At 43.5% G+C, this 21,589-nt stretch overlaps 1 protein-coding gene across 2 annotated transcripts in view; it reads left to right on the forward strand.

The window, feature by feature from the left end:
* Positions 1-21,589, forward strand: part of VPS50 (VPS50 subunit of EARP/GARPII complex) — a 49,524-nt gene that overhangs the window by 24,824 nt on the left and 3,111 nt on the right. The window contains exons 20-27 of one of the 2 annotated variants that reach the window (XM_054161080.1): positions 1,657-1,763; positions 5,561-5,682; positions 6,650-6,706; positions 8,539-8,619; positions 14,621-14,769; positions 16,925-17,021; positions 17,161-17,319; positions 18,328-18,449. In XM_054161080.1, the coding sequence (XP_054017055.1) occupies positions 1,657-1,763; positions 5,561-5,682; positions 6,650-6,706; positions 8,539-8,619; positions 14,621-14,769; positions 16,925-17,021; positions 17,161-17,319; positions 18,328-18,449 (894 nt within the window). The remainder of the gene's footprint in view (positions 1-1,656; positions 1,764-5,560; positions 5,683-6,649; positions 6,707-8,538; positions 8,620-14,620; positions 14,770-16,924; positions 17,022-17,160; positions 17,320-18,327; positions 18,450-21,589) is intronic. The other variant, XM_009907435.2, reaches the window with a different exon arrangement.

Consider the following 21,589-nt stretch of genomic DNA (forward strand, 5'->3'; position numbering starts at 1 on the left):
TCAGTACTCTAATTAGTTCATTTTCTGTTTAATCTGTGCTCTGTCACAATGGGGTAATAACCAAATTATCTTTGTGCTACCTGCACAGTCAGAAAAGCTCAGCACTTTAGACCACCAGAATAGGGAGGGAGGATAAATTGGTCTTCATTATTGCAGAGAGAAACTTTAGAAAGTGTGAATTTGAAGGAGGATGAAGACTGACTGAAGCAGGTAGTGGAAAAATGATCAGCAAGCATTAAACAGTAGCTAAAGGTTCTTCTACAAGTGATGTTGTGCACATATATAATTTCTGTTGTGTCAAATGCAGTTGTTTGCAGACAGAAGCCTTTGCAGAACAACAGGAAACCTCTGCAGATTAACAAAGAATTGAATTACTCCATAGATTGAATGCAGTTATTTGAATTTTAAATCCTCTTTTCTTTACTAGTGTGTACATACAGTACACACACACAGAGATACACATGAATTTACATGCTCTGTTTTGAGGAAATGAATATTTGATTTATATATATTTATGCAAACAAAGCCAACTCTGTAGCCTTTAAAAGGATCTGTGGAGGGCACTCTAGTGCCTAGGTGTGCATTCAGATTTTGTGAAGCAGGTTGGCATTGTTTGCCCATAAAGGATTAGGAAGCCATCACTGGCCTCAAAGCAGGGGATCTTACATGTCTCTGAGGCAAACACTAAAGGGTACTGAGGGAGCTGCTGGTGTAATGGCCATGGTGGTGTTAGGTCGATGGGTGGACTCAATGATCTTGGAAGTCTTTTCCAACACCAATAATTCTGTGATTCTATGCATGGTTTTGAAGAAAATAATTATTTTGGGGGGGATAAAATATTGTTAGCATGTATTCATAAGACATAGATTCATTGAATGGTTTGGGTTGGAAGGGAGCATAAAGAGAGCATAAAGATCATCTTGTTCCAACCCCCCTGCCATGGGCAGGGATGCCTTCCACCAGCCCAGCTTGCTCAAGGCCTCATCCAGCATGGTCGTGAACAGCTCCAGGGAGGGGACATCCACAGCTTCCCTGGGCAACTACTTCATTTGAAGCAAGTGACAAAAATTAATGGAACAAACCACAGTCACTGTCCAAAGCTTTGTCCTGGGAAATGGAAGCATTCTGAATTTTTGGCAAGAGTATCATTTGGAAGGGTGGCACCTGGAATCATAGACTGTCTCACAGGATCACCTAAGGCAGATCACGCAGGAACACATCCACGCAGGTTTTGAATGGAACTCTACGGATCATTGAGTCCAGCTCCTCGCTTCTGACAGATAGCCTTTTGCAGCTGTATTTTGGGAGTCTGCTGCTGTGTTGTTGTGACCTGCACTGGTTTAATTTTCTTTATTTCCTAAACTATGACCTTGAGTCAGAGTGGTTAAAGTGATTACTGAAGCCAGACAGAGGCCTGCAGGCTACAACTCAGAAGCTCCTTTCTCTCGCACAATTTTATGTAGATTAGTTCAGGCTTCTTTCTTTAAATGTTAGAATCCTAACCCAATTATGCTCTGGCGTAAGTACTGTGCTGGAAGTCATACTTCTGTGTCAAAGCAGTTGGGGAGGAAGAATTTCTTTGCTGCTACATTTTAATTTATGTCCTTAAATATAAGAGGCTGTCACTTCTGCTGTGATTTGTTTTGTTTTCTTCAGTATTTCTCGAGAAACTCTGAAGAGCAGAAAGAGATCAGATTATAACCTCAACAAAGTCAATGCACCCATCCTAACAAACACTACACTGAATGTAATCAGGCTTGTTGGTATGTAGAACAGTTGCACTTTCTTTTATTTTAGTGATTCTGCTGTGAATGTTTTTTGGGTATCATAAAATCATAGAATATTAGGGGTTGGAAGTGACCTCCAGAGATTCATAGAGGGGTTTGGATTGGAAGGGACCTTCAGGATCATCTAGTTCCAACCTCCCTGCCATGGGCAGGGACACCTTCCACTGGACGAGGCTGCTCAAGGCCCCATCCAACCTGCCCTTGAACACCCTCATGGGAGGGGGCACCCACAACCTTCCTGGACAACCTGTTCCAGTGTCTCACCATCCTCACTCTAAAGAATTTCTTCCATATCTCCAGTCTGTTTTCCCTCTTCCATCTTAAGGCCATTCACACTCATTCTATGACTACAAACTATTGTAAACATCCCTCCTCAGTTTTCTTGTAGGTCACGTTCAGGTACTGGAAGGCTGCTATAAGGTCTTCCCAGAGGCTTCATCAAGTCCAACCCACTTGCCAAAGCAGGAAGAATCTTTTAAGCTTTTGCTTGCTTTCAGACCCATGAATGTTAAAAAAAAAATAATGGTGATGACAAATCTCCCAGCAGAAATCTTGTAGCTGAATGAAATGATGGGTTACATAGCACAGAATCATTGAATGGTTTGGGTTGGAAGGGACATTAAAGATCATCTAGTTCCAAACCCTCTGCCTCCAAACCCTCAAAAATCTTTCAAAATGATGTAATTACAATGAGCTTTTCACTTTTTCTTTGTAAATAGTGGTTTAGCTCCTAATGCCTGACAGAGAATACTCTCAACTTACTGTCTTTAAGGACAAAAGGAATGCTGGAAATTCTCAAAAGCAACCTGGCAAATGCTCAGCAATTTTAGCTATTAACAAAGAGCCTCTAGCAAGTCAAACTGTTTTGAGTTGCTCAAAATCTTTTAAGTGGTGTTTTCAAAAGTTTCTAGCACAGTGTGGATTTGGGCTGTTGTTGCTGTTTGGAAATGTTCTCCTATCCCCCCTTTTCACCCCAAACAGGAGCTTTAGTGCAACTAGGTAGCAGTGTGTAGAAGCTAGAAGTTGGCATCCTGCTAGAGCAACAAGGAGGAAATGTTCTTGGAACACGTGTTATGTTGTGTCAAGATGCTGAGTGATGTAGTAATAGAGAAATGTTCTTGGCATCAGAAGATCTTTGTAGGGACAATACTTGGGCAGTTTAGAGAATGTAGCCCTTTGGAAAAACATAAGATACTGCCTGAGGGATTACCTTGAATATTCCTACCAGCTGCACAGATACTTGGAAATCTAACAGTCCAAAATGTGACACATCACCCTTGTGTGATGCATGGGTTGCAGGCAAGCTTAAAAATGTGTTTACCACACCAGTAGGTGAAAAAACGCAGCTTGTGGCAATAGAGACTATTCAGATAGCACATAGGAAGGTGACAGCTGCTCTGATTTGGTTACCATCCTTTCCCAAACATCTGAAAATCTCCACCTTGGGCTGCACTGGAATTGGCTTCATTTGGCTTTCCCTTTTTGGAAGACAAACTGAATTTTTCAAGGCTACTTTTCAGTTTGCTTATAATGCTGTGGGTCAAAACATTAATAGTTAAGCCTAGAATTAACAGCTGGGCTTCAGTGCCAAAGATGTATTGCAACCTGTGTCAAATCTCCCAAAATAACAAAACAGATGCTTTTGTGTATCAGGGGCACAGATCCATAATATCCAAGCAGGGAATCTAAGCTGGATAGAAACCTGGAAAGGAGCAATGTCAGATTATTGCTTGATCGTTACCTTAATAATGCTCTATCATCTTCCCAGGTATGCAGCTGTAGCATTTATTTCATAAATTAAAGTTATTTTTACTGACCTACACAAGTAACTGCTTCAAAAAAATCCAAATAACTCCCTGATACCAAAAGCTGATTTTGTCCTTTTGTTATTCAGTTTCTCTGCTTAAAGCAACATTTTCTGTATCGACTAGGAAATTACTTTGCTGGGCACAGCATTAACTTGAAAAACAGTGTTGTTGACTACAGGAAAAGGGAATTACTTTAGCATCCTTCTGTCCTTTCCTCCCCTCCCCCCCAATCTATCACATCAAAACATGCCTAGAATATGACAATTTGTTAAATGATCTGGTAGCTCCTATTTGCTGGGTGGACTGCATTTACATTTTGGTTCCAAAATTGCTGGCTCTTACTATTAGCTATTCTTTTAGCTTTTAGAGATGCTAATAGCACCAGCAGTCTGTCAGGTTTGAGCTAACCAGCAGGATATTGGAGGATGTAACCCTGCAACAGCGGGGTTTCCATTAGGTCTACTTTTGGTATGGTCCTGTGAAAAGAGCTGTGCCTTATGTTCATAGATTCATAGAGGTTTGGGTTGGAAGACACCATAATGACCATCTAGTTCCAGCCCCTCTGCCACCTTTCATTAGGCCAGGCTAGTGGCCTTGAACACCTCCAGGGAGAGGGCATCCATGTCCTCCCTGGGCAACCTGTTCCAGTGTCTCACCACTCTCACTGTCAAGAATTTCTTCCTAATCTCCAGTCCCAGTCTGCCTTCCCCAGGCTTCAATCCATTCCCTCTTGTCCTGTCACAATGTTGGAAAACAAAATAACTAAAAGCTATAGGCTTTTAGGTATTAGACACATAAGGAAAAGTTTCTTTCCCGATCATATGATCAGTTTGACTCAGCTAACATAGACATCAAAGTCTTGAATTTGTTTTAAATCCTTTCAGTGTCTGGTGCCCATGATAAGAAATCACTAAATATTTTTTTTTTCTCAAGTCAAATGCAGAACAGCAGAGAACAGAAAGGAAGGGAAGGAATTTTCTTCTCCCTGGATGTGCCAGAGTCCTGACACCTTCTGCTGTCAGTCTGTCCCTCTAGGAACATTTCAAACATCCATATTAAAACTGTTTGGGTTTCTTACACTGGCATATAAAGGAAGGAGAGCAGGAAATGCTGTATCATTGACATGAAACACGTCCTTCCCAGAGTTGTTGGGTGTGTGTGATTTTTATCCTGTCTCTTTCTGGTGCTTGAATAATATCTATATGTGCATCTGTAAACACACACTGACCCTTAAAATCTTAAGTAGCTCTGTACAGCACTTACCAGAGACTGCTGAAGGGAACTACTTTGTTGTTGTTTTTTTGTTAAATGAAGCAGAAATACGTAGAGGATCCAGAAAGTTGTGTATCTTCAGTTTGGTACCAGGAGGCCGATGGCTCAAGACACTTTGGTACAGACTAACATCCACATTAGGGAGAAGTCTTGAGGCATTTGTGGTGTCTTAGTCATTCACAGATTGCTTTGGGTTAGAAGGGACCCTCAAAGTCACCTTGATCAACCCGCCCTGCAGTCAGCAGGGACAGCTCCAGCTAGATCAGGCTGCCTAGGGCCACATTGAGTCTGAACTCGAATGTTTCCAGTGATGAGGCCTCAACCACATCCTTGGGCAACCTGTTCCAGTGATCCACCACCCTCATTGTGCAGAACTTCCTCCTAATGTCCAGCCTAAATCTCCCCTGCCTCAGTTTCAAACCATTGCCCCTCATCCATTGCCCCTCATCCTGTACCTACAAGCCCTTCTAAAGTCTCTCCCCAGCCTTCCTGTAGGTGCCCTTCAGGTCCCCTTCATCACCTTTAGCTTTATTTGCACACCTCCCCATCTCTGAGAGGTTACTAAGTTGTTCTTAAGCAATATTCCAGACTAAAGAATAAACTTTGTAAAGCTGGTTTGGAGTTTGTCAGACTCAGCCTTCCCTTTGCAGCACTTGTGCTGAGGAAACTGATGTTGTCTGTTTGATTTTTCAGGGAAGTACATGCAGATGATGAATATTCTTAAGCCAATTGCATTTGATGTGATCCACTTCATGTCCCAGCTCTTTGATTACTACCTGTACGCAGTCTATACGTTTTTTGGCCGCAATGACACGGTAGGTAGAAACATTCTCCATTTCCAAATATCACTGCACACACAGAATGAGAGCACAGATGAGATCATTTGAGTTAAAATTTGCTGTCTGATAGGTAATCCCCAGAAAAATTAATGGCAATGGGATAGACCTGAATGCAGGAGGAAGAAAAGGCTGATTAAGTCAGCACTAAGGGGAATAACTACTGGGAGCATCATTATCACTGGGACATGGATCCTATCATGTTTTGAATAGCTTCTGTCCTCTCTTTCTGGCAGTGTTTTGAAAGGGAGGGAATACAACCTGAAATAGCTAAAAGTAGTGGCAGAAAGCGGAGAGCAAAGGAGCAGTCTGCAGGAGGAAGGAGGTGGTTTGAAGCCTAGGGAGTATGAGGTGACTGAATTTTCTGTGTGCATCTCTCTAACTCAGATAAGAATAGCAAAAAGGAAGAGGAGAAGCAGGGCAGAAAGGCTAGGTAGTAACTCAGGTTTAAGAGGTCTGAAGTACAGTTTTTCAGGTCTAGTATTCTGCTATCCAACTAATTGCATTCATGAAAACAAGGGGGTTGGGAGTGATCTTGTAATTGAAATCAATGCTTCTTGGCAATGTCTGTACATAGATCAGCTTCCAACAGAATTGTCTTAAAGCATTTAGGAAAAGCTGTGTGTGAAACCAATTTACTCTTCTCTTGGCCCTTAAATTACTCCGCAAGTAATAATATTGTGGGACTCCAAATTCCTCATCATCTGTTGGCAAATTGTAATGGATTTTCAGGCTCAACATATGGTTCTAAATGGGTTTGAGCTGTCCTCTTTGGCAGGACTAATGTATTTGCAATTTGTGTTTAGAAGATGGGCAAGTTTGGGATTCATTGTTTTGGGTTTTGTTAAGAGAATTGATTTCCATTGGCTGAATTTGCTGCTCTGGTATTCACATTATGTTGCATTTCTGCATTTATTTTCCACCTCCCCTTTTGTGTTTTTTAAAGCCCATCCTGAGTTCCTCCCTCTCTGCTTCTAACAGAGAACAGCCCAGTGCTAGGCAGGTAAATTTTACAGCAGATGGGGGGTCAAAGTTGTGATGTTTTTGTAGTGTGCCTAATTTTTGTTTCAGCAGATGATTTTCCACAGGAAACACTGATGCTTACAAAGGGTCTGTGAATGCAATACACCCTTTTGTAATGCTGCTGAAACATCCTCACTCCCCATAGTGGTTCTGAACTTTTAGAAAGTAGAGATGGGTGATGGTATGTGATTTAGACCACTGAGAGTGTTTCTGGTTGATTTTTATGTACAAAATAACATCAAATGGGAGCCTGAAAAAATATGTTGGTAATGTAACTTCCTTAAGTGGTTAAAATTCTTTGTGAATGTTGTGCTTATGTTGTATGTGTTAAGTTAGGACACACATAAAAAAGGTGATTCATTATAAAGAGCTCATTGCCAGTTCAGTTTAGGCTGCTTTTCCTCCTCTTAAATTATGCAGCAACATATCTTGAGGCAACCCTGGGCAGCAGGGGAGGTTGTGCTATGATTCAAAAAAGTGAACTGACACCAAACAGTTTATGAGCCTGGTTTGGTAGAGCCGATGAAAACTCTTGGTAATGGGCCAGAGCAGAGGGCAAATGGGAAGAAAAAGGAGTGGGGGAAAAAAGAGAGAGGGAGAGATAAGGAGTAAGAGGAAGACACTATCACCGCTCCTTGGATCCAGTGAGTGTACCTCCAGTGGGAATTCAGCTCAGATGTAAATTGTCATTGAGTTTGTAGGGCTGGGGGAGATGGACATCTTAAGGTTAGTTGCAGTAAATGGGGATTTAAATGATAACCACTTCATGTTGAAAAGGGGTGGAGGAGATGACTTGGCCTCCCTGATTTAGGGCCCTGAAGGAAGTCCAGTGAGACAGTGCACAACAATACTCTAAATATTCTTCAGTAAATTGCCTTTTGGTGTGAATCACATACCAGAACTGTGTTCAAACACTCCCAGATTCTTGACATAAATGTGTGTTTCTTAGCTGTCCCATTTCCACTGCCTTTTTTGTCTTACTTCTTGTTTGCTTTTCTTAAAACTGAAAGTGGAAGGTAAGTAGCCACAGTCATGATGCATGTGAAATCTGCCCCTCAGCTGGCTGGGATAATTCATTGCATTTACCAGGACATCAGTGGAGCTGTATTGATTTATTCCAGCTGAGCATCCACCCCATAATACTTTCTGCTGTGAACATGAAGATGGCACATTTCTTAAGGAGACCTTTCTAAGCAGTACTAAAAATGGCTGTTTTGTAAAGATCAGTGGATATCATTTTGCTTATTCAAATTAGTTAATAAAGAATTGTACAACTTGAGAGAGGAGTCAAGGCCATTTGGCTTGGTTGTGGTGTGCATGCAAGTCCTGGTGGGGACATCATGATACACCACTCTGGGCTCATCACCCAGATGAGAAATTCTGGAATCCTACACCCAAATACAGCTTTATAACAATCATAGACTGATTTTGGTTGGAAGAGACCTTTAAGAGTCCAACCATTCTCTAACTCTGCCAAGGCTGGGTCAGCACCACATCTCTGCCTCTTTGGAACACCTCCAGAGATGGGGATTCAACCACCTTCAGTGTTTGAGAACCCTGGATGCTGGCTGTTTATTGGTGTGAATGGTAAGCTGTCATCTTCATGCAACGTACTGGGGTCATTGTTCACACCAGTGCAGTCATGAGTGCCCTGACCACTGTTGATTTTGTATGGTTGTGTTTATGTGCTAAAATTTCAATGTAAGGAAAATGTAGCTGATGTTTACAAACTCAGGCTCTTGTTGCATCACTGTAAAGATTTAAACCAATGGATTTTCCCTTCCCAAATAAAACAGAACCTCTTTCTTCCAGTTTGAATCAACAGGCCTGGGCCTCAGTAGCAGCAGATTACGCACCACGCTGAACAGAATCCAGGAGAGTCTGATTGATCTGGTGAGTACCTGGATATTGTTAATGCTTAGTGGGACAGAGTTCTGGGGAGGACATCCAGGAATTGTATTGTGGCTTTCTGATTTTTAGCTTCATATACAGTGGAATGACAAAGGTTTAGCTTCATAGTGCATCATGATGTAGACATTACTGCATGAAATCACTTGTTTCTAATCTACAACAAAACTGCTTCACTGGGCTTTGCTAGATGTGACAACAGAATGATGCATTTAAATCAGGTTTAGGTTGGACATCAGGAGGGAGTTCTCCACAATGAGGGTGGTGAAATACTGGAACAGGTTGCCCAGGGATGTGGTTGAGGCCCCAGCCCGACCCCTGGAGACAATCAAGACTAGACTCAATGTGACCCTGGGCAGCCTGATGTAGTTGGAGTTGTCCCTGCTGACTGCAGGGGGGATTGGACATGATGACCTTTGAGGGTCCCTTCCAACCCAATGCAATCTGTGAATCTGGTTCATGTTATAGGGCCACTTACAATCTGATATTGTCCTCATTAAAGAAGGTGTTTTATTGAAATAATCCTAAGCAAAACACACAGCAGCCTTCTTCCTCATGAGGGTGGTGAGGCACTGGAACAGGTTGCCCAGAGAAGTTGTGGAGGCTCCAAGCCTGGAAGTGTTGAAAGGCAGGTTGGAGGGAGCTGTGATCATGTTGGTCTTACAAGATAATAGAAGTAATTTACCAAGTCCTTTGTTAAGTCATTTCTGAACTATGGGGAACATTTCCTCACTTATTTGATATCTTATATTCTGTTGACCACTTCTTGAGTTATTTTCAAACTGTGGAAAGTAAATATGGTGCTTGTGCCACCCTACTAGTAGATAACTGTCCTTCACATCACATCATTGAGAATGAACAGGAGACTGGGTAGATTTTTGGGTTCAGCTGAGCAGGAGAGCTTATAAAGACAGATTGCTAAGAACTGTGCAAAAATGGCAACATCTGGTTCTTTTTTCCACTTAAATATAAACCCCTTGAAACATTATGAAGAAATTTCCAGAGTAACAAATTCCATTGGGTAGGAAGGGACCCTCAAAGGTCATCTTGTCCAACCCTCTTGCAGTCAGCAGGGACACCTCCAACTAGATCAGGCCGCCCAGAGCCACACTGAACCTGACCTTGAATGTCTCCAGGCATGAGGCCTCAAACATATCCCTGGGCAACCTGTTCCAGTAGCTCCCCACACCCATTCTGAAGAACCTCCTCCTGGTGTCCAACCTGCATCTGCCCTGCTCCAGTTTCAGAGTATCATAAATGGTTTGTATAATAATTCCATATAATTAATTCCATGGATGTTGCAGGCAGGATTTGTTTTTAAGGATTCTCCCTTAGAATTAGTAGACACACCCTTTACTCTGACTTTCATAAGGATTTGGCCTTCCACAAAATTGTACTTTAATGCCTTTTTAATTCCTTCAGGTATTACATGGAATCCTAAACTTTCAGAGGAGCTTCTTGAGGGGCTTTGGGGACATTTCTCATAAAGTCAGTAGAGGGAGCCTGAGATAACTAATAACCCCAGGCCTCTGGGAAGCAGAAAAAAACAGTCCTATTGATATTCACCTCAAAGGCAGGGTACTCAGAAATAAATATTAATTCCAGGAAGATCTTACAAATGAATCAGTTAAAGGTTATGGAAAAATGGTAAGTGATGGAAATGATTCTTTAAACTTTACTCTGTGCTCTGAGTTCTTGGCAGTGCTTTCTAGTCTTGATTTTTTTACATTATTTTTTTAATCAGTCAAAATAATATTTAAAAGGTCATTTCTAGGAGTAAATTGGAATTCCTCAGTCATTTAACAATGCTGTTACAGGTAATGTGTCAGTTGAAATTAATAGCTGTTTTCCAGCTAAGATTTGAAAGGAGGAAGAAATCTTAGCTAACCGTTAATACTTAAAGACATTTCGTGAGGTTCATTAATCTCTCAGGAACTTTTGCTGATCTGCTGCTATAAATAGGATTTGTTCACTTTTTGATTCATGGTGAAAAAGTCTTCTGGGTATTTTTATTGTTTGCTTATTTTTAAGAGTTAATAAAAGTCAAGATGAATCTTTACTATGTCATCAAATGGGTGTTTCTCATGTATGGATTGTTGGTGGGCTACTCACAAAGTTCACAGAATCATAGAATGGTTTGGGTTGGAAGGGACCTCCAAAGGTCATCCAGCACCCTCATGGTGCAGAACTTGTTCCTCACATCCAATCTGAATCTGCTCTGCTCTCATTTCAAACCATTGTCCCTCGTCCTGTCCCTGCAGGCCTTTGCAAACAGTCCCTCTGCAGCCTTCTCATAGCCCCCTTCAGGTACTGGCAGGTTGCCATTAGGTCTTCCTGGAGCCTTCTCTTTTCCAGGCTGAACAACCTCAGCTCCCTCAGCCTGTCCTTGTAGCAAAGGTCCTCCAGACCCCTGATCATTTTCATAGCCTGCTCTGGACTTGCTCCATCATGTACATGTCCTTCCTGTGTGGGGTGCTCCAGAGATGGACACAGCACTGCAGGTGTGGTCTCCCCAGAGCAGAGGGGCAGCCTAGGATGCTCAGAGCCCTGTCCAACCTGGAACATTTCCAGGACTGAAGCATCCACCACTTTTCAGGGAAACCTGTGCCAGTGTTTCACCACCCTCAGCATAAAAAAATTTCTTCCCTATGTACAAACTTCCCAAGATGTAACTTAGCCATGGGTACTGCCATTACCTGGATGCTTGTAAACATGACATTTAGGCAAATAGCTGCCTTAAGTGATGCTGCTGCTTCTTCCCAAAATGAGAGTTTTGCAGCAAATAACCTTGGAATACTCCTTCAAGGGGAAAAAAATCCCCCAAAAAAAGAGAATTTGTGAGGGTTTTTTCCCTTCCTCTTTCTGCAAACATTTGTACAATATCCATAGTAGCAATGTTTGAGGTGTTGTGTGAACTGCTTGACAGTGGAAGAACTTTGGGTATGCAAAAGAAACTTCTGACATGACACTTTGAAAACCTGCTAGGACTTCTGCAGCTGTTTTCCTTCCTTCCATTATTCATGTGGAGCTCTTCACACCATTTTTTCTTTGTTGTTATTTGACTGTATTACCCCAGGAGATTGGAATGATTTCCTGATGTTTTCAGGCTTATTTAGTTGAAAACATTTACTGGGCTTTGGCAATTGCTTTGCCTCTCTTTGGCAGTCACTGAGCCATCTCCTTCTACTCACTTCAGGCTCTTCTTGCTGGGCACTCAAAACTTGGGCTGATTTGTAACCCCAGAGGTGTGCAAATGTCCACAGGGTGACAACTGAGCACCTGGGAAGCAACAGCAGGTCCTGCTGAAAATCACAGATTCATAGAATGGTTTGGATTGGAAGAGACCTTAAAGATCATCTGCTTGCCATCCCCCTGCCATGGACAGGGACACCTTCCACTAGACCGGGTTGCTCAAGGTCTCATCCAGCCTGGCCTTGAACACCTCCAGAGAGGGGACATCCACAACCTCCCTGTGCAACCTGTTGAAGTGTCTCACCACCCTCACTGGAAATAATGTTTTCCTAATCTCCAGTCTAAATCTGCCCTCCTCAATCCATTCCCCCTGGTCCTGTCACTACAAGCCCTTGTAAAAGGTCCCTTTCTGGCTTTCTTGTAGCCCCCTTCAGGTATTGGAAGGCCACTCCAAGTCTCCCCAGAGCCTTCTTTTCTCCAGGGTGAACGGCCCCCACTCTCGCAGCCTGAGGATCCTGTGAAGATCCTTCGAGGCTCCCTACTCAATCCACTCTCTACTCTGTTACTTATTAATTGATTTTTTTTTTCAGAAGGCTGAAGATTCCCTCACCCTTGGTAATGAGAACTTCTCTTTCTCAGTCTTCACTTCATTCCATCTGCTGTAACCAATTTTTCTGTTTGTGTTTGACATTTTTGGGAGCCGCAGAACAGAGTGAGCCATTCTGATTTAACAATTCCACCTCCCTGTTGCCTTGGGCTGTCATATCACAGGAGGCAACTGTCAACTAAAATCCAAAATAGTTAAAGTGGATCTTGTGATCTTTTTATTCCCTCACATCTCACATCATTTTTAACAGCTTGGACACTATTACCTTCCCAGTTGTCTTGTATTCTTAGTGTCACTTTTGGCTTGGCTTTCAGCCAAGCAGTGAAAACATTCTGGTGCTGCTTTGTCTGTAGCGACGAAGTTTTGATCGGTTCTGCTCACTCTGTGTCACTTAAATTCTCACCAAGGCCTCACACATTTGGACATAAACCATTTTCACCTGTCCTGCCTTTAATTGCTGCATTATATCCACAGTGGCCCTGTCAGATGGTTTCCTACCAGAATAAACCTCCCTGTCTGTCTTTGTTTTCACCTGATCATCCTTGCAGTGCCTTTTCTCTTGACATCTACAATGCATATTCTTCCTGGTCTTAGTTTTGATGTTTAGAATGAGTTCATAGAATGGTTTGGGTTGAAAGGGACCTTCAAAACCATCCAGTTCCAACCCCTCTGCCATTGGCAGGGACACCTTCTACCAGAGCAGCTTGCTCAAGGTCTTGCCCAACCTGCCTCCAGGGAGAAGGCACCACCACTTAGACCACCACTGAGTTCCATCAGTGTTTCTTGTGCTCACTGCTCTTTTCTTCTTAGGCAAAACTGCCTGTAGAACATGTGAAGCGCAATTATTGGACTTGATGATCTCTGAGGTCTTTTCCAACCTTATTGATTCTATGATTCTAAGCCATTTTCTGTCACTCCTCATAGCTTTTCTCTACTATGAAGCCTAGAAGAATCTCCTGGTGACTACTGTGGTCAGCTTGACTCTATTTTTCATCCTCCAGCTCCTGATTCTTCAGTTACTTCACTGCAATTTCCTTTTAGTTTATTTCTATCTCATCTTGGGGTGAAAAAACAACAGCAAACAACCTGCAAACAGCAAAGCAGCTTTATTTATTATCATGGTTTTGGCTTCATCTTTGCCCAGATTTACAACAACCTGAGAATTATGCCAATTTCTCTTTTGAGTCCAGCCATAAATGTCATATTTAAGCATTGAGCATGTTTAAGTATTGCCCAGTGACAGGACAAGAAGACAAGAAGACTGCATCCAAATCAGTGCGGGCAGCAGGTGGAGGGAGGTGATTGTGCCCCTCTGCTCTGCTGAGACCCCACTGCAGTGTTTGGGCCAGCTCTGGAGTCCCCAGCACAAGAAGGACATGGAACTGTTAGAGTGGGTTCAGAGAAGGCCATGAAGATGATCAGAGGGCTGGAGCACCTCAGCTATGAAGACAGGCTGAGGTTGTTCAGCCTGGAGAAGAGAAGGCTGTGTGGAGACCTTAGAGCTGCCTTCCAGGATTTGATAGAGGCCTGCAGGAGACCTGGAGAGGGACTTTTGACAAAGGCATGGAGTGGCAGGACGAGGGGTGATGGCTTCAGACTGGAAGTTCTATCTTTAATTTCATTTTTGCAACAGGGCACTGTTGTAACCTGTTCTTTAAGACAGATTCTTTTCCTGTGCTGTGAAGATTTCTGTGCTTTCTCCAGTGAAGATGCCAGCAGGATAGAAGCTTTGCTAGAATGATAACTCATTTAAAAACATAATTTCTATTTTACTTAAGTTAGTCACAGCTCACAGAAGCAGTAAAACCCATGCATAAATAATATTCCCTTGCCTTGCCTCCTTGTTTGCTTGCTGTCAGGTTGCAGATAACATTCCCAGGGTGGGAACTCGGTCTCCCAGTAGGCAGTTTGTTCTCAAGGTGTAGTAAGGAGTTTGTTCTCTGGTGTTTTGGCTTTCCTGAGGTAGATACTGATCTACATGATGTGATTTATTTTCTTTTCCACCTATTTGACCACCACCCTGTTCAAACAGAAAACTCTGTGGTTCTCTTTTGATTCAGGCTTCATTTAAATTACACTTCAGAATTATGAACATTCTTTCATCTTATCTGCCATTGGAAACTGCTTAGCTGGAGCCACACACAGCCTCTTGCTGTGGTTTTTCACTTGTTTCATTCTTTGTTTTAGGAGGTCTCTGCTGATCCCACAGGAACTCTCACAGCTGCTGAAGAGAGAAAGGAGAAGGTGCCAAGCCCACATCTCAGTCATCTCGTAGTCTTGACGTCTGGCAACTCGCTTTATGGTTTGGCAGAGAGAGTGGTGGCCACGGAATCTTTGTAGGTTATTTGCTGTACACTGCATTTTGTGGTCACTGTAAGCTATGTATTGTTTAATAGATTGTGTTCACATGGCAAAAACCTCCTCGAGAGGTCAAATAATTCTAATTCTCAATGTGGGTTTAAATAGATAGAAATAATTTCTTAATTAAAGGTAGCGGAGCTTAACCATCTGGTCTAAGCACCTGCAAGCAGAAGCAGTGCAAATTGACTGCAGCTGGCCCAGTAATTCATAACAGGACAAGGCCAAGTCTGACAGGGAAAAAAGTTCCATTTTAAAGGGGCTGCTGGGAGTGTTTAATCTGTATGGTTCATTTAAACCTTCTATTAAGCACTCAAAGGGTGATGGCTGAGACTCGAAGCTGCTCAGTTCATGTTGGGTTGGCTTGGGTTGTGATGTTCTTTGTGTGCCTGTGGAGACTGTACTGAGACAATAACCCCAAACTTACAAAGTGGGTTTGTTTGGTCTAAATAATAGTAGGAGGTGGGCTTTTTGCCCACAGAAGTTGACACTTAAAGATTCAAGGTTCAGTAAAAATTGTATCTGAAAGGAGCTTTTTTTAAAATTTATTTCATTTTGCCTTCACAAATGGTTAGTTAGACATTTATTTGTTTGTAAAGTTGTTATCAACAAATCCTACCTTTGGGGAAAAAAATTCATCTCATATGGAGGATGGAATGTCATCCAGGTGAACCTGGACAGGCTGGAGAGGTGGCTGAGGAGAGTCTCGTGGTTCTCGGGGCAGCCCTAGATATCACAAGAGGCTGGGGCTGATGAGATTGAGAGCAGCCCTGCAGAAAAGGACCTGGGGGTGCTGGTGGGTGAGAAGCTGGACAGGAGCCAGCAAGGGGCACTTGCAGCCCAGAAGGCCAATGGCAGCCTGGGCTGCATCAAAAGCAGTGTGGCCAGAGATGGAGAGAGATCCTGCCCCTCTGCTCTGCTCTGGGGAAACCTCACCTGCAGTGCTGTGTCCAGCTTTGCAGCCCTCAACACAGGAAGGACATGGAGTTGATGGAGAGGGTCCAGAGAGGCCATGAAAATGATCAGGGGGCGGGAGGACCTCTGCTACAAGGACAGGCTGAGGGAGCTGAGGTTGTTCAGCCTGCAGAAGAGAAGACTCCAGGCAGACCTAATAGCAGCCTCCCAGTACCTGAAGGGGGCTATGAGAAGGCTGCAGAGGGACTGTTTGCAAAGGCCTGCAGGGACAGGATGAGGGCAATGGTTTGAAATGAGAGCAGAGCAGATTTAGATTGGATGTGAGGAACAAACTCTGCACCATGAGGGTGCTGGAACACTGCAACAGGTAGGTAGCTGAGGTCCCATCCCTGGAGATTCAAGGTGAGGCTGGCTAAGGCTCTGAGCAAGCTGCTTTAGTAAAGGATGTCATAGGACTAGGGGGAATGGAATGAAGCTGGAGGTGGGGAGATTCAGGCTGGACGTGAGGAGGAAGTTCTTCCCCATGACAGTGGTGAAGCCCTGGAATGGGCTGTCCAGGGAGGTGGTTGGGGCCCCATCCCTGGATGTGTTTAAGACCAGGCTGGATGAGGCTCTGGCCAGCCTGATCTAGTGTGGGGTGTCCCTGCCCATGGCAGGGGGGTTGGAACTAGATGATCCTTGTGGTCCCTTCCAACCCTGACTGATACTATGATACTACATCCCTGCTGACTGCTGGGGGATTGGACTAGATGACCTTTGGAGGTCCCTTCCAACCCACACCATTCTATGATGTCTTTTAAAGATTCACTTCTATATAAGTAATCAGGAATGTTAGTTGGGAATTCTGCCAATAATACCAATGTTGACTGCCCAGCAGTATGGAAATGAGGGCACACTTCACTGATTTTACTAGCCATGGGCTCAGACTTTTGCAGTGTTTCTTGAGTAAAACAGGAATAGGAATTGTGGATATTCAAGACTCATTGTTGATAATCAAGTCCCTTTATTCAAGCATTTTCTTGTTTGCAGTCATATGTTAAAATTGGCAGAATGCAGACCACTTGTTGATGTTCTGGCACAGAATTCTTGGTCCTTCTCAACTGAATTTTTAGGGTTCCATATTGTTACTGCCATATATGTCAACTGTAGAGTAAAAGTTGTTCAGAGACCTGCCAAATGTTGCATTTAGTTCACACTTGGTTTTCTTTGCTTTCAAAGGGTATTTCTGGCTGAGCAGTTTGAGTTCCTTCAGCCTCATCTCGATGCGGTGATGCCAGCTGCTAAGAAGCCTTTTCTTCAGCAGTTCTATTCTCAGGTCAGGATTGCATCATTCCCAGCTGATTTTCAAACAGAAATTTGTACAATATGGTGCCAATACCTGTACAGCACAGTTAGATACTGCTCTTATTAGCCAGACATCTGCTGAACTCAGTTGTATTTCTGTTCTGTTTCAGACAGTGTCAACTGCCAGCGAACTTCGTAAGCCAGTTTATTGGATTGTTGCTGCTAAAGCCATTGACTATGAACAAATGCTGATACTCATGGCTAATGTGAAATGGGATGTGAAGGAAATCATGTCACAACACAACATCTATGTAGATGCTCTTTTAAAGGTGAGGGCAGGAAGCCTCTCAACTAGGCATCATCCAATCTGGCCTTGAACACCTCCAGGGAGAGGACATCCACAACCATTCTGAAAAACTTATTCCAGAGTCTCAGCACCCTCATACTGAAAAACTTCTTCCTAACATCCAGTCTAAATCTACTCTGCCTCAGCTTAAAACCATTCCTCCTAGTCCTGTTGCTAGACACCCTTGTGAAAAGTTTCTCTGCAGCCTGCCTGTGGGCTCCCTTCAGGTATTTTCTGGGAAATGGTGTGCTAGGGTTTATACAAACATTACAAGGTTTATATAAACTTTATACAAGAGCTTGTAGTGGCAGGAACAGGTTGCTCAGGGAGGTCATGGATGATCCCTCCCTGGAGGCTTTTAAGACCGGGGTGGACAGGACCTTGAGCAACCTGGTCTAGTAGAAGTTGTCCCTGCCCATGGCAAGGATCTTGGAAGTAGATGATCTTGCAGGTCCCTTCCAACACAAACCATTCTATGGTTAAGTTCTTGTAATATTTGACTAAAGCTGTTGCAGTAGCATGGTCAGAGCAGTGCAGCATCCTGACAAATGATTATGAGGTCTTACAAGGAGCTCTGCCCCAAGTTTTCAATATTCTTGCTGCCAGCAGATTGTTTTCAGTGAGGATTTTTTGTCTACATGGAGGGGGTGAAAGTGACCACAAAAGTTCAGTGAATTTCATGTCTAAGCCTTGAATGGTAGCTAAACACCTAGTAAGTAGAGTAAGTAGAGTTAGAGAATGGTTGGACTTGATCATAAAGGTCTTTTCTAACCGAAGTAATTCTGTGGTTCTATGCAGGAGGCAGTGAAATGCTTTCTGCTTTACACTTTACGCTTCTTTCTACAGTCTGTGCCTATTAAGCTTCTCTGCTTGGCTCTTATATTCCACTATTCTCTTTCATGCCCATTTATAATTTCTTGTTGTTGCCAGAGATGTGTAGGGAAGGATCCCTTTTGTGCAAAGGGAATAATGATCCTTTGTGTTTCCTCAGGAATTTGAAGAGTTTAACAGAAGGTTGACCGAGGTGTCCAAGAGGGTCCGCATTCCACTGCCAGTCTCCAACATCCTCTGGGACCACTGCATACGTTTGGCCAACAGAACTCTTGTGGAAGGGTAAGGAGTTCAGGAAAGCTTTGCTTTGATTTTTATGGAGCTGAAAGTTCTAATTTTGTAGTGCACTGGTAGGGCCTTATGTGTTTGGGAGCCTAAAAAAGCTACTAAGACTTACCAAAGATTTATAGATTCACAGAATGGTTTGGATCGGAAGGGAGCTTAAAAATCATCCAGTTCCAACCCCACCTGCCATGGGCAGGGACACCTTCCATTAGACCAGCTTGCCTAAGGCCTTGAACACCTCCAGGGAGGGGGCATCCACAACCTCGCTGGGCAACCTGTTCCAGTGTCTCACCACCCTTACTGTGAAGGATTTCTTCCTAATCTCCAGTCTATAAATTTCCCCTCCTCAAGCTTCAATCCATTCCCTCTCATCCTATCACTACAAACCCTTGTCAAATCCATTCCCTCTCATCCTATCACTACAAACCCTTGTCAAATCCATCCCCAGCTTTCTTGTACCCCCCTTCAGGTACTGGAAGGCTGCTCTACGGTGTCCCCAGAGCCTTTTCTCCAGGTTGAACAATGCCAGCTCCCTCAGCCTGTCCCCACAAAGGAGGTTATCCAGGCCTCTGATCATCTTCGTGACTTCCTCTGGAGCTGTTCCAGCAGTTCCATGTCCTTGTGTTGGGGGCACTGGAACTGGATGCAGTGCTCCAGGGGGGTCTCACAAGAGCAGCAGTCCTTAGCAGTCGTTTCACAGCGTCAGGAACAGCATTAAACCTAAAGGAGATGGTCTTGTACCCAAGATACTGCTGAAGAATCACAGAACTGTAGAGGTTGGAGGAAACCTTTGAGATCAAGTCCAGCTGCTGACCTAGAGCTCACAAACCCACCACTGCTGCTAAGCCACTGCCACCAAACCACATCTCTAAAATGATATTGAGTGTTTTATTGAAGCATTCAAATCAAATTTGTTCTCTTTCAAAGCACCTTCTGTCTGAAACGGATCATTTCCTGGCAGAGCTGCAGTGTAATTGTCAGCATCTCTGTGGTGATGCCATTTGTCTTTGCCAAGCAGAAAGATGGAGATGTCAACCCCAGCAGTTCTGTTAGAGGAGCCTGGAGCAGGATTTTTCCCAGCTGCACAGAAACAGACATTGCTTAGTTGGCTTAGTCAAAAGAGGCTCAAGCACCTGAGTCAGGAGCTGCTAAACCTTGCTCATCCCTCACCCTCTCTGAGTCACAGTGCTTTCAGAGGAAGTATTGTAGCCTGAGTGTTGTAGGCTTTTCATCCACTGCATTTCTTCTTCTGTTCTTGTCCCTTTGATACATCTCTTTGGGGTCTCATCACAACTTTGTGTGAATCACAGAATACATGCTGTCTCCCACTCCTTCTGCTTATGTTTCCATACTTATTTCCTAGTTATATTTACTATGCACTACCTATTTTACTCCTTCCCATCCCACTCTCCTGCTGTCTGCTCTAATTTAGGACCTCAACAATATCCTTCTTCTTTAAGTGTTAGCTGTCTCTTGAGGATCATCAGCTTCCACTGCTTCCCTCAAGTCCTCATTTTAAAACTCATGCCTATTTCTTCTTGTGCCATCATAATTTTATAATCTCCTAAGGGATCAATTTCATCTTTAGAGAGGCTAAAACCAGCCATGATCTCCCTCTGGCTTCCCAGTTCCTTCATGAGACACATGACCTATACATCTGTCTCTTCTTTCTGAAAGTTTTATTTTCCCCTTATCGTAGCTCAGCTCGAAAGAAGTGGAACAAAAGCATTTTTCTTCTTCTCCCCCTGTCCCCTTTTCCTTTCAAATGGATAACATTGTCATCCTCCTCTGCCTCAGTCCTTGTGCCTGTTCTGGACTTGTTTCCTTTTCCATCGTTGGTGACTTCAGTGTTCATGAACCACTTAACTCCTAGCACTGAAAATCATCATTTATATGCCTTTCTCCCTGCTGCAGTTTTGGTTCACACTTGTAACTTACCATGAAACTTTCACCCTTACTTTGACCTAAGCATTTCACTGACTGGTCAGAGTGGACTGGGAATACCTTGCCCTTAAGATGTGTCCTGTGCCCCTTCTTAGGACTGTAAAGAGTGCTCATTATCATCTCCTCCCAAGTGTCTGCCAAGTAATTTCTCATTCTTGCCCAATTCTGTTTTTTCTTGGAATTTCTTTTTCCACTAGGGAAAGGGAAGGAGGTTCCATCTTAACACGAGGAGGAACTTCTTTACTGTGAGGGTGATGGGGCACTGAAGCAGACTGCCCAGAGAAGTGGTGGAGTCTCCTTTTCTGGACCCTTTCAAGACCTGTCTGGATGTGTTCCTGTGTGACCTGCCCTGGGTGATCCTGCTTTGGCAGGGGGGTTTGACTAGATGATCTCTAGAGGTCCCTTCCAACCCCTACCATTCTATGATTCTGTGAAGGTGTTCTGAACAGCTGACTCTGAATCCCTTCATAACTTCTTTGGTCTCCGAATTTATGAAGGTATGGAATTAAAAGCCACGAAGGAGGTTGTTCTCCTCCAGTTAGCCAGAAATTGCTCTCATCAGGCTCTTTGTTGAGTGAAGAACCATCTCCAGTGCAGTCAGTTGTATCCTTCTTTACATTTTGCCCTAGTTCCATGTTCTTTCCTGTTTCCCATCTGACTTCTTGGAAAGCTTTAGTAGGTCCTATTGAGAATCACCACCCAATCATCTTTAAGGTCCCTTCCAACCCAAATCATGCTATGATTCAGCTCAGCTCCAGAGTGCTCGTGTCTTGGGCCCCTCTCTGTGTTATTTCTGCATTCTACATGTTCTTTCTGCACACTACCTGCAAGATGCAGCTTCTTCTTATCCTGGTACTGATCTTGCTCTGCATCCAGTTTCTAGATGTACGCTTCTGCTGCCTGCTTTGCATCGGACCCAAGAATCATAGAATCATTGAATGGTTTGGGTTGGAATGGACCTTCAGTAATCTGGGGCATGTATAATAATTAGAATCAACATCATCATGAGCCAGGGGCAGAGAAGCTTGCTTGGAATTTGGAGCAAGGGAAGAGGGGAAACAGTGGGACAGGATTGTTACTTGTGGCAGCAGCCTGTGAGTGGGGTGAATGAAGTCTATCAAGACACTGTGTCCCAGACCAAAGCTTTTTTATTCCCTGTACACAGCTGCAGTTGGCACTGTGAGGGGCACTGC

This window comes from Dryobates pubescens, chromosome 4 (assembly GCF_014839835.1).
Source record: "Dryobates pubescens isolate bDryPub1 chromosome 4, bDryPub1.pri, whole genome shotgun sequence".
In the NCBI taxonomy this organism is placed as follows: Eukaryota; Metazoa; Chordata; class Aves; order Piciformes; family Picidae; genus Dryobates; species Dryobates pubescens.